A 14,723-nucleotide genomic window follows, 5' to 3' on the forward strand; every position below is an offset into this window, starting at 1 on the left:
ATTATTTCACCCACTGTGAAAACCACGTCATCAACAATGTTCTGATGAAGGAATTCGAGCGTCGTTACCATAGATACGACACGTTGTTGCCATTATTCACTTTAAAATATAAATATAAAAACATCATCACAGTTTGAAAAAATATTTACGAAGAAAAATTCATTGTAGCTTTCTTGTTCAGTAGGAAATCACGATAATTATACATGGACGCGTTAAACATTCAAAACGTATCGATCGACGGATAATTTAACATTGCTATAACATATAGCTTTTACCAATATAATATATAATAGGTCAACCATTAACCAAACGCAGTACACCGGAATTTTATGGAAACTAATTGGCCCAACACCTTAATTTCGAAAAATTCTTGAATGACGAATGTCGATTACGCATTTGCGCTTTCGACACGATCTCTTTGTTCTTACCGATTATTATAATACCTATGTTCTGCTCCATTACTGGCCTTCTAAAGAAATGATTTCCAATGTAGTTAACTTCAATCGATTTAAAAAGATCATGTTCTGATAGTGAAACGATTTACTGAGACGGAATCAATGCGATATGTTGTGTTATATTGTTAATCACAAAAGTGGGTTAAGTTAGTCTGCCACTCACATATTTTAGACACGTGTGCGCACATTCCAGCGCATTTAAATAGCAGTGGCAACATTTAATGTCAAAATCTCTCTGCAATTAAGTATTTCAGTATGTTGACTTCCCTTGTTCGCCGTCAGACTGTCAAATAACCTAAAACACCCATATCACCCAGCGAACACGTGTTCGTTTCACCCCATTTTGTAGATCAATTTACCTGGAAATGTTTATGGCGACCCCATATGTTTAACCTTAAAACATAAACTGTAACAACAGTCTCATCGTTTCTACAGCTGAGTATCGACTTCATTGAAAAATAACAGCATATATATGCGACATATAATGACATTGATATGGGTACTACTCGAGATAGCAGGATTTAAAAGCTGTAAACTCCATGAGGTGGTTCACGCCAGTATATCTCATTATCACGCGATGTTGTTACCGAGTACATCAATTCAGCAAGTTTGTATATATGATCGTTGAAATACTAGTAACATGTCTCTCCAAATTCCAATTCATCACGATACAACTTAGACGATAAATGTTTGTTTTGAAGCGCCACAAAATGTTGCAGGCCCTGCAGACGTTATAAAAAAAGATATCCCGCGCACCAGAAATCACAAAATGACCAGTAAACAATATGACGACAAGTAAAAAAATATGGAATTTGATTTTAATTCATAGAGAACATTTCACAAAATATCCATACGATTCCCGCCTTTTCCTTCTTTAGTACAAAACCCAATTTCCTGGATCGATTTGCTTCTGAGATCAGTCACAGTCGAATTGACGTTGAAATCTTTATGCAAATGATGATTAATCAAAACGCGTGTCTGCGCATATCACTTTCTCATTCAGGCGTTCGTAGACAGGCAACCACTGACAGCCAAATTATTCGACGCAAATTGACTTAAATGGATGGAAACTCTCTGAAGCCTGAAGTCATTTACCAGAACAAAATATCAAAATGAAATTACGGCTGTCTAGTTGGGTATGCTACTCACGTGAGCTGTTCATCGAACAACATTGGTGCCAAAGGTTAGATGCGGAGAATGACTGTTTTAAGATCATTCGTTCAATTGTATTAGTTTTATCGTGCGGCGATCATAAAGTGGTCGCATTAGGTTTATCTACCCACTAACACGCGACGATGGCTTATCTTCAGAATAAGGGGCGTAATTTGCTCATTTTCCTTATAACCTTATATGTTTCCATCTCTTTAATCCTGAAACGTTGTTCAGAATGTATTTCGGATGTTGGATTTTTTAGTAATTAAACTCATCAATAGATAATGGGTCGTCGTCAAATCGTAGTTGTGATGATGTTTCTGTTCATGCATTACTGAGTGACCTATATCTAACGGGAAGCGCAAACCACTTATATTCACGTTGTTACAGATGTGGTCAACACACGGACATGGCGCCATTTTCTGAAAGAGGACATTTTGACATCTAAGTAATCGAGGACGAATACTATTTCCGAAAAACTGTGATATACATTCAGATTTGGAATTCAATGTATATCTTCTTTCAAATCGTGCCCCATGTAAAACCACAATAAAGACAGATGGCTATTGTAGTGAAACACAGCATTGAATACATCAACAAATGTGATTGTTAATGTCAGGAAAATCCGGTCCAAGTTTTCACAGAATAAAGTTGTTTTCTTCTACGAGCAAGGATATGCGATATCAATGTTTCCGTACAATTATTGTTAAGGGACATGTGGTATTTATCAACTGTAAGTTGCCGTGTCTCGAACTGTTGACAGTATAATACAGTGTAATGTGTATCGGCTGACTGTGTAATCAAAACTCAAATAAGAATTCTCGGAAATGTGTACCAATCGTATTTTATGATTCACACAATATGAGTTCAAATATTCAAGTTATAACGTTTTTGCACATTTTAATGAATTTTATTATTATTGCATTGCTAATTATATTCCAAATAGACTTAATTGTCCATTGGCTATAAGAATATTTTGCAAAAAATACAACGCATAATATACATATACCGCTATTTAAAAGTCGTGTGCCTAATTACACATAAATGAAGAGGAATTTTTAAAACTTAAATCTCATCACAGATGTTGAAAGTCGATTTAACCGCACCGATAACGACACTATTCAAGAACTTAAGATTAAATAAGAAATCATTCTATTGTGTCAGTTTTTCAATTCAAATTAGAAATTTCCACTACAGTTTACCTCACAAATCAAATCAAAATCTTTGCTATTTCTGGTATCAAACAATAACAGTTTGAAATCGTGCTTATATTTTACTAAAAGTTGTATTCAAAACAGAGGGCGATACATTCGATGCATCGTCGACGACCCCACTTCTTGATACGAGTTCTAATGGCAGTTGGGGAGAAAAAAAAATAATCTGGCGATTTAATTGACTGGCTTGGTTTACGCGTCAAATGTCTTCAGTTGAATATACCTTAGGCACAATTTGTCGTTCAGAGCGAGAGAGAGAGTGCCATGAGACTAGATTTTTTGTTCAGTTTTCTAACTCCATCGCGTCCTTTGTTTCAAATACTACTACCATTGATGGTCGGGAACCCACGCGCCCCCCCCCTTCACCCCGCAAAAATAATTGACAAATAAATTGACAAACCCAGCCACCGGAGGTGCGCAGACGTGTGCTAATAGGAGCGCACCCCCTTACCGAATTTCTGGATCCGTCACTGGGAACCTGGCATTTCTTTGTGTTTGTCTGTCCGTGCTTTGATACTATGACATGCCTGTAGATCTCCCTTGTTCTAGATGTTTGACCTACTGGTGATCACTTTCACCCCTACCAAAAAAAAACATTTTAACATGTCATCAACAGGCGTGTCTGGGCCGATTTCATTCAAGCTTGGTAAAAATGACCGACTGGTGGCCAATTCGGTTTTTGTTCTTATGTTTCCTATTCCGATATGCTTTCCATACTGATATAACCCGTGATCCCATCACACACTTAACCTGGCTAATTCGTTTCAGTATCATCTTCAGTATCACCATACACACTTATATGGCGTTGTCAGAACATTCGTCAATTCATCATTCAACACACCGGTCGATAAAATCGGAATGGATGCACGTTTATTACACCAACACTCATTTTCCGTAAACTGTTATGAAAAGTAAGAACCTAGTCGACGGAACAGAGGTTATTTATTAATATACACACGCTGCTAAGAGACAATCACGTATACGGTAAATGTTCATGTATTACAAATGTTATGTTTGTTCACTGCAAATGAGGGTAATGACCCTCGGCACAATGATGCAATAAGCTCACTCAGCGCTCGCTATGGGGCATTGATATGATGTCAGTGAACATAGTATTTATTACTAGTTTAAACACAAGAAAAATGTCAAACCTTGCAGTTCCCGTGGCTTTAATTACAACTATTATATTTAGCTTCGTGCATGTATCTTCGTATTGAACAGTTACGTTACGTGACCATAAGATTTAGGGCCTGTCTACTTTTACGCTAAGAGAAAAGCAGCTGAAAGAATTGCAGTTTAACTGTGTGTTATCCAACCGAATTACATTTAAATACACGAGTTTACACTTATATTGTATAAAGTACTGACATATTACAAAGAAGTCTACTCGAGCGTGAGTTCTGTTTTAAGAAAATTTAATAGAGCAAATCCCATATATATCATCTGGATTGGTTACCAGTAAATAACACACACTAAATGAAATGAGTTTATGTTGGAATTTGAATTTATGGGTTGTCGTTTTATGGTCCCATGAACACACCACAAGTAGTTAAAGACCTGAATTATTTTCTACGAACAGTTACTGTATATTTCAAAATTCACAATGCCATTTGGAACAATGTTCTACCATATTTCATTGTAATTCCTGCTTCACACTTTTACAGGGGTACACATGCTTGTACGTTACAAGATATATATTTAAGTTTTTTATTCAAAATATCAAACGTGCTGAACGTACCACACATGTCAAACGTACAAGGTTTCCACGGGAAACTCTAAAGCAACTATTCCATACGTATAAGAATACAATTGCCATCTTAAGTCGGAAGCAGTAATTCAAAACGTGCTAGGCAGAAAGTTAGAAGCAAAATACCAAGCAAAATAAAACATGTAAAAGTTAAAAACCTGCCCACTTTAGCTGTTGAAACAATCTGAAGCAAAAATCCCTCCTAGATTGTAATGCAGTTTGACCCCCCAATGTAAGAAACAATACCACCAGTCGATTTATTTTTTTGTCTGAGGGGTGTTAATATGCGCACTATCATTGTTTAGCAGTTCTTCCCTCGTTGCAGTGCTTCCTCTTCAAATTTGATCGTGTTTCGTGTTATGTCATGGATAGGGTTTACCATGAATATAGTTGATCATTTCTTGAGTATATTAGAGTATACCTGCTACAATTTTAGTTTGCAAATTTTATCAGAACAAAATTTGACAGTAAAACATGTTTCATTATTCCTGTTGTGTTTCCCTGTATGATCTGTCTCGTTTCGCACTAGAATTATAGGTACACACCGAATGACGACTATTTTGTTGTCTTAGCATATTTTCAATGTGTTCTGTTTATATTGGCCTTTGAGTGGTAAGAACACGTTAACCATTGACGAATTTGTTGGTAATCGCTAGTGTCAATTTTATGTTAGTTTTATGTTAAATCTTTGTTGTTTTTTTAGAAACGCTTCAAAATAATTTTCACACAATTCCCGAAATAGACGTTGTTTCTCTAAAGTCACCCAGAACGTGTCAATATCCTAGTCGTGTTGAGATCACTCGTATATAGTTTGATATTTGATTAAGTAGTGTGAGTGTCTGTATAACAGTGACGGAGTCAATTACATCCACGTTTGCCAAAAGAATCTAATGATCGAGTAAAAGTTCATAGAATCTTGGTTAATACACCGCGAGTCATTTCTTGTATATCAATCGTATAAATCATTCACTGCCGTTACCGGGCCTTGTTTTTATACACATCGCGGGAATAAAGGTGACATACTCGGTATGGAAGAACGTTTTCACCAACTATTTGCCGCAAGCCGATCTATGTTCAGATTTCCATACAATTTGGGAGGGTTGAAACGATATGTTGCTTATTTTCCTATTCTAAGAGTATGATGACTTTGATCGTGGTTGAATGTAAATGCTCTGGAAGGGCGGGCGCTGATGTTACGTGTGAAAGGGCCATGGTCCAGTCATAATGCACCTCATACATACAAAAGATAAATGCAAATACTAATAACTTCGAATGAATGGCGAATAAAATACAACAAATGTAAAAAAATATGATAAATGCAAATAATAACAGCAAACGGTAATTGTGAAGATATATACGAATAATTGCGAATACTAATAATCAATTAATTCTATAAAATAGACAATTCAATAACAATATTAACAACCCTTTGACAATATACACATGACAGTAAAGCAGTCATCTTTATTTCTGGTGTGCTCCATGACACATGGACATACAGATGAGGGTACACCTATCTTCATTATTCCTGACGAGGTTTCTGAATAATAATATAAATGGTCATACAAACATTGTAGGCTCCTCAATAAGCAGCGAATGTGTCAGATTGACCGTTATGTGAGTGAGCTCCGAGTTCAAACCTAACCTTTATATGAGTATTACATCATTGCTCATTTATTTTTTATAAATTAGTCCTAGAACAATTTACATGGACAAAGAAATAATTCAATTTGTGTGTTTGGCTGCGTTGCAATTATCAGATAAAAGCTAAATCGCAATGTTGAAGGAATTGGGTTATGTTAATCTTTTACACGAAATGGGAACGGGAACAATGCCCCAAAGGTATATATATATATATATATATATATATATATATATATATATATATATATATATATATATATATATATATATATATATATATATATATATATATATGTGCTATAAAAGTCCTTGAAAAGTTATTACGCAATAGTCTCACGGAATGTGGAATCATTATTTGATAACTTATAACATGATCTAACTTGTAAAATTATGTAGCTCAAAATCAATGACCAACATCTTGTTCCATGAAGCTCAATGTGTCTGTCTGATCGCCTTTGTTTGAGCTCAAGTTTATTCTCTTTCTTTTTTTATCAACATCGATTTCACGTTATCGGTATACAATTCCTAGAACACGTTATGAGAACTAAGGCGTATAAAATACTCTAGAACTTGTATGCACATTCCCTTCATAAAAACGTATGACTGAAACAGTGGTTTTATTGTAGATAGATTCTGCGAATGGAGCATTGTGATAAGTCGAGAGAAACTATGTGGTTAAAGTGCGGTGGTCGCGCCGCGCACGTGCGTCATTTGTGTTGATACAAAATGATTTTCCCACAATCCAATGCGCTCTTCTAATGGAAATCACGAGTATGAGTTTTGACCTGGCGCGACGTGCACTAATTACCGCCAATGACTCACTCGATACATTCCAATCACCAAAGAAATTACCTAGTTAAAGCTAATGGTAACGTCTCAGTGTGTACTCGTTGGTCTGCCTAACAGTCAGTCAGTCATATTCGCCATCTTTGATCACATAAGACCCATTACGACCACCGCTCTTTACTTACTGTGTTTATTTACTGTTTATTTACTGTGTTTGTTCCTTTTGAATACATCAGCTGTTAGCTGACCGTAATAGTGAAAACATTGTCATTAACGTCCTTCCATCACCACATTTTTAGAATGTCTAGTCGACCATATACTATCCGATTACACGATCAAATGAAGCCAATTATTTATCTGCAAACAAACGAAATAGTAATCTCTTTAAGTATAGTTGGGGGCTGTAAATTCACCATTTCAGACAAGGAATCCTTGCAGAAAATGTTAAGCACATTATTTTCCATAAACGGATAAGGTCTCATACATTGAAATAAATGAGGCTGGGTAGAAGATACAGCTGTTATTTAATATTTAAATATATAAGTCAATGAGTTCTTTAAAACGTAATGTAGAAATACATATACCACTATAATACTGAAAACAAAATAAGTGTAAACAAACAAAAAGTTTTACGATACATGTGAACGTGATACAATTTCCATTACCATTTCAAATGGCAAATCTTTGATTACATTCAATACCGAATTTTTCTCATCGTTTTCGATTGCTTGAGCGATTTTCCAAATTTTGTTCATTGAATTTGACTTTTCCAACATTTTGCTCTCTACTTATCCAACCTAGCGTCGAACAGTAACATACTGTAAAACATGTTGTTGGCTTGCAATTTTAGCGAAATGTGGTAAAATGACGTAATAGCAAAATGCTGATTTAGCGAATCTCTCTTGTCATTGTTGGTTTCTTTGTTTGGCGGCCATTTTGAATTGATAATAAAGTCATTAGCGACATCTTGAATTAGCGAATCAGTTCTCTGGCTAAATTCACTAAAAAGACATGTTTTACAGTACATGTTGAGACACTGAGTCGGCAGCATAATATCATTAATGAGTTCACGACGAGGACAATTGGGATATTATGAACGAAATAACAACTAATTACGCACACGTTATCCATTATACGCCATGGAATTAACTCTTAACACTTGCAGCTGAATCGTCAATTTTACGCAGAGTATACGGAGTATGTGTTTGCCATGCTCACATCGAGGGTAACTGGACACCGCGAAGCTGGCAGCATTCCGAGATGGAAATGAATACGTACTCCAGAAAATTGATTATGTTAAGGATTTGCTCTCAATTATATTCAACAGAGACCGATTGAGTAGTTAAAGCGAGGACGGCTATACTGATTGTACACTAGCGATGTAATTAACCACTCTGCACCACATTTATGTTGGAACTGGCGTGTAGAATTTTGCAGTACCCAAGTGCAAAACGTGTTATGTGTTTATTTATTAACCTACGTATTAAAATATTTTTCATTAAGCTAACATAAGTTAATTGTTCAATATACAGCCATAACCAAAAATCCTAAACCTCAAATAATTAAAAATGGAATAAATTTTTAGAACGCCCTTTTCCAGTGTGCCCAAATCCTATGATAGTTCCACTGTTCATTAATGTGTTACGTGATTCAATCTATATCACTTCATCTGGGCGACTATTCTTCTTGTTAGTATTAATTTCGTCGTGATATTTAGTCAATTGTATATCAATTCGTCTGGATGTTTTTGTCTTATTGTTCCCGTTCTCGCAATGACTATAGGCACTAACACGTATTGATCAATTTAAATTTATTTACAAACCGCCGCCGAGAGAAAGGCGGGGAACGTCTGGATACGTTTTATAAACACATTTTACATTTTTGCACATTTATGTTTTCGACTGCAAAGCTGTGTTTTTCGTTTCTTTTCTCATTTATTTTGAACTATATACTACGGTTTATTGCGTTGAATTGGAGAGCGACGCCCACCAAGCACCGTGCAGGATTGTTACCGTTACCGAGGCACATTCTCGCGTCATCGTGATTATTTGCTGTGCATAACATAATACTATGCAATGCATATATCTACCGGAAACTTTTGAATTCATATAACTTCAGGATACAGAGATTATTACATAACACACAAAAAACAGGAAAAAATTAGCGAAGGTTTAGAGTTCATATGCATACATCTTTACGCACCATTTGGGGGTTTGGAGCGTGAGATAAACAATATGGATTCGGGTATATTTTTACAGACACATAATTCCTGCACATTATCTCACTTAATGGCAGTGCAGATTTACATTTTATGATTTATTCTTCGTAATGTAAAGTTAAAAAAAGCATTATATTCTTTGTCATTCACAAACCACACACTTCGATGGAGGGCTGCCACACAATTTAGCTAAACACCCGAAAATCAAATTTTGATTAGTATGCTGCACATACACTGTGTATTGTAGGGAAGTGGTGAATGAACATTCTACGTGTTGCATATCCCATACTATACTACAATTACATTCTCTATAAGAAACAATGAAGAACCTGAAAAACAGGACTATTACAGTAAAATAATTTATTTTAGCTAGAATTAATTTTGACTGAAGAGACTTTTCGAGTGTTTTGTATATTTATTTTCACCGATTTTTACGAGCCGAATTCAAAATATAGGAAAAAGATATAATCGCTGAATTTTATTTTCACTTAATCAGCGATTATAACGAAAATAATTTCCAAGCAAAAATAAAGTATTTTACAGTATACACCTAGGACATAAAAAGACATTTTAAAAATCAAATAGACAGAATCGTCACAAATGTTAAAAGTCCCATAAAATTGAAGGGAAATAAATCTCCACAGGTATTGACAAATTAGAGGTTATCAAACTTCTAATTTGTAGTTCATTGCCTGGGAAATATTGAATCTCATGGAGCTTTTCTATAAGCATTTACGCGATTCTTTGAACCCAGGCTACCAACTTATCTTATGATGATACATTATAAACTGTTTTTACATTTATCATATTTTTTTGGTGGACCCTGGGGAGATTAGTTACATTACTTACTATGTCCTTGTCATTTTAAAATAAAGTTTACTATGTTTTTGTATTGTATTGGATTGTTCTTACTCTAAATGTATCAGTCCGACATTTAAAAATCAGTTTTTATAAAATTACACACGCACATCTAGGCTTGATTATTTCTGGTATCGTATTGAATACGCAATTTCAAACACCCCCCCCTGAAAAACGATGTGCCTGAATACAAAGTCATTGCAAACTTTGGTTGCCACACAATATTGTCTACTTTGTGGTCGTCGTGTCTATTGAATGAATAATCAAATAATTGCGGCAAATTTAACCTGAACACATTCCATTTTACTTGTGTGTATTTACAGTTATAGATCATGTTTCACATACATCAAATTAGATGCAACGTATTAGGTTAAAGCAAATAATTAATATATTATGGGCTACCAGACACATTTTTCATACTGGCGGATATGCCATTTGATTTTGAAATATTGAAATTAATTCCGGTCAGTTATGGAAATAGCATATGTCTTTTGCAGCGCCAGCTGTAACACAGTATTTAGAGTTACTCTTATACATCGCAGCCCCTTAGCGAAATAATCGAATCATGACGGAATTCCTGTGGACATGACTTCCACTTTCGAGTTAAAAAGAGAATATGAGACTATAGAATTATAATATTGACACAATGTCTTCTCGTGTCCCATGTAAATCACAATGTCAAATGGCTTATCTAGAACATCGTCCGTCCACAACCTCTTGCAACATGGCGGCATGTTATTTGAATGTCGTAACAGACGTGGTGAAGACAGTAATTACATTCAAGGTCGACACAATAATTTCACATTCAGAATTCGTTGAACCCGAAAACCAAGTGATAAGACAGTGATGCTCCGATATAACACGTTTTTCATTGTAACCAGGGAACAAACACTCGCAACTGATAATTTATTCGTCAATTTTTAAAAGATCGACAATGAACCGTTCTGTTCTGGGATTAGGAAACGTTCAGAGAATGTAAAACAACAACGCTGATTCATTTACATAAAAAAAAGATGTATCCAATGGCACATAACACAACAGAACGTACCCATTTTTCTTCGCGCCCTCTAGTGACAGAGTGCTTCGATGACGTCAAAATGGCGTGTATGAGTAACGTCAATGTCATTGAAATCGACCACTGTGTTTAGTTGTGCAGTCAAATCTCTCAAAAACACAATCTTCATTGATAGATTACTAAAAGTCGAAACTATTTCGATGCTTTGAATGGTACTCGTGCCACGATTTATTGGGAAAGTATATCCTTAGAGGCGGAGCTACGTCACAGAACGTTCTGCGTTGCTAGGACGCGCCCCACTCTACCATGTATTTCTATGAAAACTGCGCGAGCTGTTGTGGAACGCCGGTCGAAGAGCCGGTGAAAACAGCTAAAGTCAAGGAAACACCTCAAACTCAAATTTGAAGTAATCCCGAGCAACCAAATTTATATATGTTGCACATGTAGGGATAATCTTGACACACTGTTCAGAGGAATCTCAACAAAAGTTCTAAAATTGTTGAGAGTTGTCGGCTTTTGTTTTCACTGTAATGGTTGCTAGGCGGTAAAAATACCCGTTTGGTCCGCCCCGAAGATACATCGTTCCTATAAGTCACGCCCTCTACCGACAAACGTATCGGTGACGGAAATTGGCGAAAAGCAGGTCGTTCACATCATCCACATTGTTTTGATCTGTAGTCGTAGTCAATTTACTATATTCTGAAACGAACCATGGTGAATTCGATTTAATCTACAAACTTGTTACTATCAGGAGTCTTTGATGTACGTCTTGGGAACTATTCTGAACAAACAGCGGAGACCTGCTTTGAGATAAATACGTATCACATCAATCCTTTTTTTAATTACTCCCACCCCTCATGTTTTTATTTTTAGCCTACTTTTAGGACCATGTCCATGCTTATTAAGTAGCTATTTTACATACTAGTTATCTCATTCAGTATGTGTAAGCAAATTCTTAAAATTGTCCGAGTAGATTTGATACTTTGATATCTGTGTGATAACGTGCACGAATAGTTTTAGAGTCATGTCCGTGACACAGTCAATAACTGTTATGTAGTTTGGTTATATTCTGTATTCACGCGGGAGCTCTTCAGAGTTTAACGTTGATTAAAACTGCAATGTACACGTGCGCACATGGTGGTAAAACTACACATGATATAATAAGCCATAGATTCACATGTTCTACATCGAGGGACATGTTCGTACTGTAAATTATGAATGCCATTTCAACCAATGCAGTGTCTGTCGATGTATCTATCTATCTATATACTAATGTACAATTTCTACATAAAACAACGGAATGCTTATAAAAAATGTCTACAATGACAGATGTATTGCTAACTGCAAGGTTTACGGTTAATAATGTGGATGTGTATCAATCACAAGCAATGGAAAACAAAATTACCTTGTTTCAAATATGGCAGCAGAAAACGTGACTCTAATATTGAATAAAGGGGCATCTAACATTATCAATATTTAAGTTAAAATTGGTGGATGTATACTATAGTGCCATGGCGTGTGGCGTGTTTTGTGTTCGATTTGCCCAACTACGAAAAACAAACGGTGCATGGAGATTTTTAACTGAGTTGACGTATTTGTCAAAGGTCACGCCTGTCATTTATAAAGGCCACAGCAGTGGGTAAACGCGATGGCTATTGAACTTTGATGAAAAGCACGGCATTATTCCACGCAATGTAAACAAGACTCGAGGTGAAAAAATGATAAAAAACAAACGGCACACAGTCATAAGGGAACGGGGACAATGGTCTAATTTACACAATTTTTTTTATTAAAATCACACACAGACTTTTATATACCTCTGTTCATGATCGGACTGTATTCCATGACAGAATCTCTCTGATGGTATAAGTAGCTTGTGTGAGTTAAGTCGAGAGGAAGGACCATTAAAATGATACATATACCGACAACGCGTGATATAATCACGATTGCATGTCGCTGAATATGCGAAGGCATGTAGAGTGGCTGTAGAGTCATTCACAATGAAATGAACTATTCTATTCACTGTGCGCATGCTCTGTGAGAGTACTTTACCCACGTGTGTTTGGGTAATTTTTACATTGTATTCTTAAGTGTTACCCACACTGCATACCACCGCTTATCAAAAGAAAATAACACAATCAAATTACGCTCATGATATCATTATTCAAATATTTCATATTACGATTTAAATTCTGATGATTCAGTCTGACAATACGCTGATACCCCTGCGACGAATTGTGACTATGTCTATCATGTACACACTAGTATCTGATACCTATCACCTGGATGTTGTAGATGCATTGACAATTTCAGTTTGCAACCAATAACCTAAATAATACATTCGGCACCCTATACAATAAATTTACAATTCACTGTTTATCTCTTCACAGCTGAGATGTTAGCAGAACAAAAACTGTACAAGAGATTATTCCATGATTATAACAAGAAAGTGCGACCTGTTTGGAACGCCTCTCATCCAATCAATGTCAGTCTGTCCATTTCAATTACGCAGCTTATGGACCTGGTGAGTATTCACACGTGACAAACATATCAACCTTTCTATGTCGCAGCTATGACCTGTGATCGACAAACGTATTGTTGTTGTATTGTAATGAACACTTTGAATGAATACATATTTGTACTGGTGTATACAATTAGCCCGACTTCTTGATTTTCTCACAGAGGTACGGTATGTACGAAGCATCGTCTATCGTTTCATATCCGTTCAGAAATGTCCCTCTCCGCGAATGTATACGTGGAGGTACTAGGCTTGGACATAATGCATTTAAAAATCAGGATAGTAGTAAGATTTGTGCCATGATTTTGGATTATTTACTCAATTCCACTTATTTCTGTTTCTGGTAATTTTAATCGTTGTTATATTTGGTGGGGGGCATTGAACACAAGACAACTGCAGGGTATGACAGGTTTTTTGAGGGATACTTTTTAATTGAGGCGTATTAATCTCACCAATAACGAAGCAAAGTGTCCCCATGGACTCAAACTATGTTTTTTTCCTGCAGCGCTTTGGATACAATTAGACCGTGATTCGTTATCGCAGTGTTTTTGAGGATAATGCGGTTTGCTACAATCCACCATGCTGTGTGAATGTAATTAGTGTTTCTGGAAAAAATTTTTATGATCATGCGTGATTTAAATTATTAAATGACAAAAGTGCACCGTAAGCACATCATACGGCGACGACGAAAATTTGCCGTCCGTTCAAAGGATCTGCCAAAGAATGATAATAGCGGGCACAGGAAAGCAAACATCACCGAATGTGACGCCATTTCTACACCAAACTGCCGCTTTTGGCCATGGATTGACGCAATTTTAACAAAAAATGCATCCCTCGCCTCCAAAATGCCGTTTTAACATAAAAATTGACCAATAACAGTATCGCCGTTTGAGTGACAGACCCTTCATGTTTTTGTTGAGTGTGCCCGGGATGATAATGTATTACATGGAAATGATTAAACCATGCCGTGATGATGACCCAATGGTACCACCAAATGTTTTCCCACAGATGACAATGATTAAACATTGAATATAACGAATACATTATTTATAATGACCGCCGACTATCTCGCTGACAGCGAGAGAATCACGAGACTTGTTTTTGTCCGCCCCCGAA

At 36.1% G+C, this 14,723-nt stretch overlaps 1 protein-coding gene across 1 annotated transcript in view; it reads left to right on the plus strand.

The window, feature by feature from the left end:
* LOC100374185 (neuronal acetylcholine receptor subunit alpha-7-like) overlaps positions 1–14,723 on the plus strand; it is a 62,410-nt gene that overhangs the window by 14,378 nt on the left and 33,309 nt on the right. The window contains exons 3-4 of the mRNA XM_085498370.1: positions 74–82; positions 13,480–13,613. Of these exons, the coding sequence (XP_085354496.1) occupies positions 74–82; positions 13,480–13,613 (143 nt within the window). The remainder of the gene's footprint in view (positions 1–73; positions 83–13,479; positions 13,614–14,723) is intronic.

The sequence above is a fragment of the Saccoglossus kowalevskii genome, chromosome 4 (genome assembly GCF_978046115.1).
Source record: "Saccoglossus kowalevskii chromosome 4, keSacKowa6.1, whole genome shotgun sequence".
In the NCBI taxonomy this organism is placed as follows: Eukaryota; Metazoa; Hemichordata; class Enteropneusta; family Harrimaniidae; genus Saccoglossus; species Saccoglossus kowalevskii.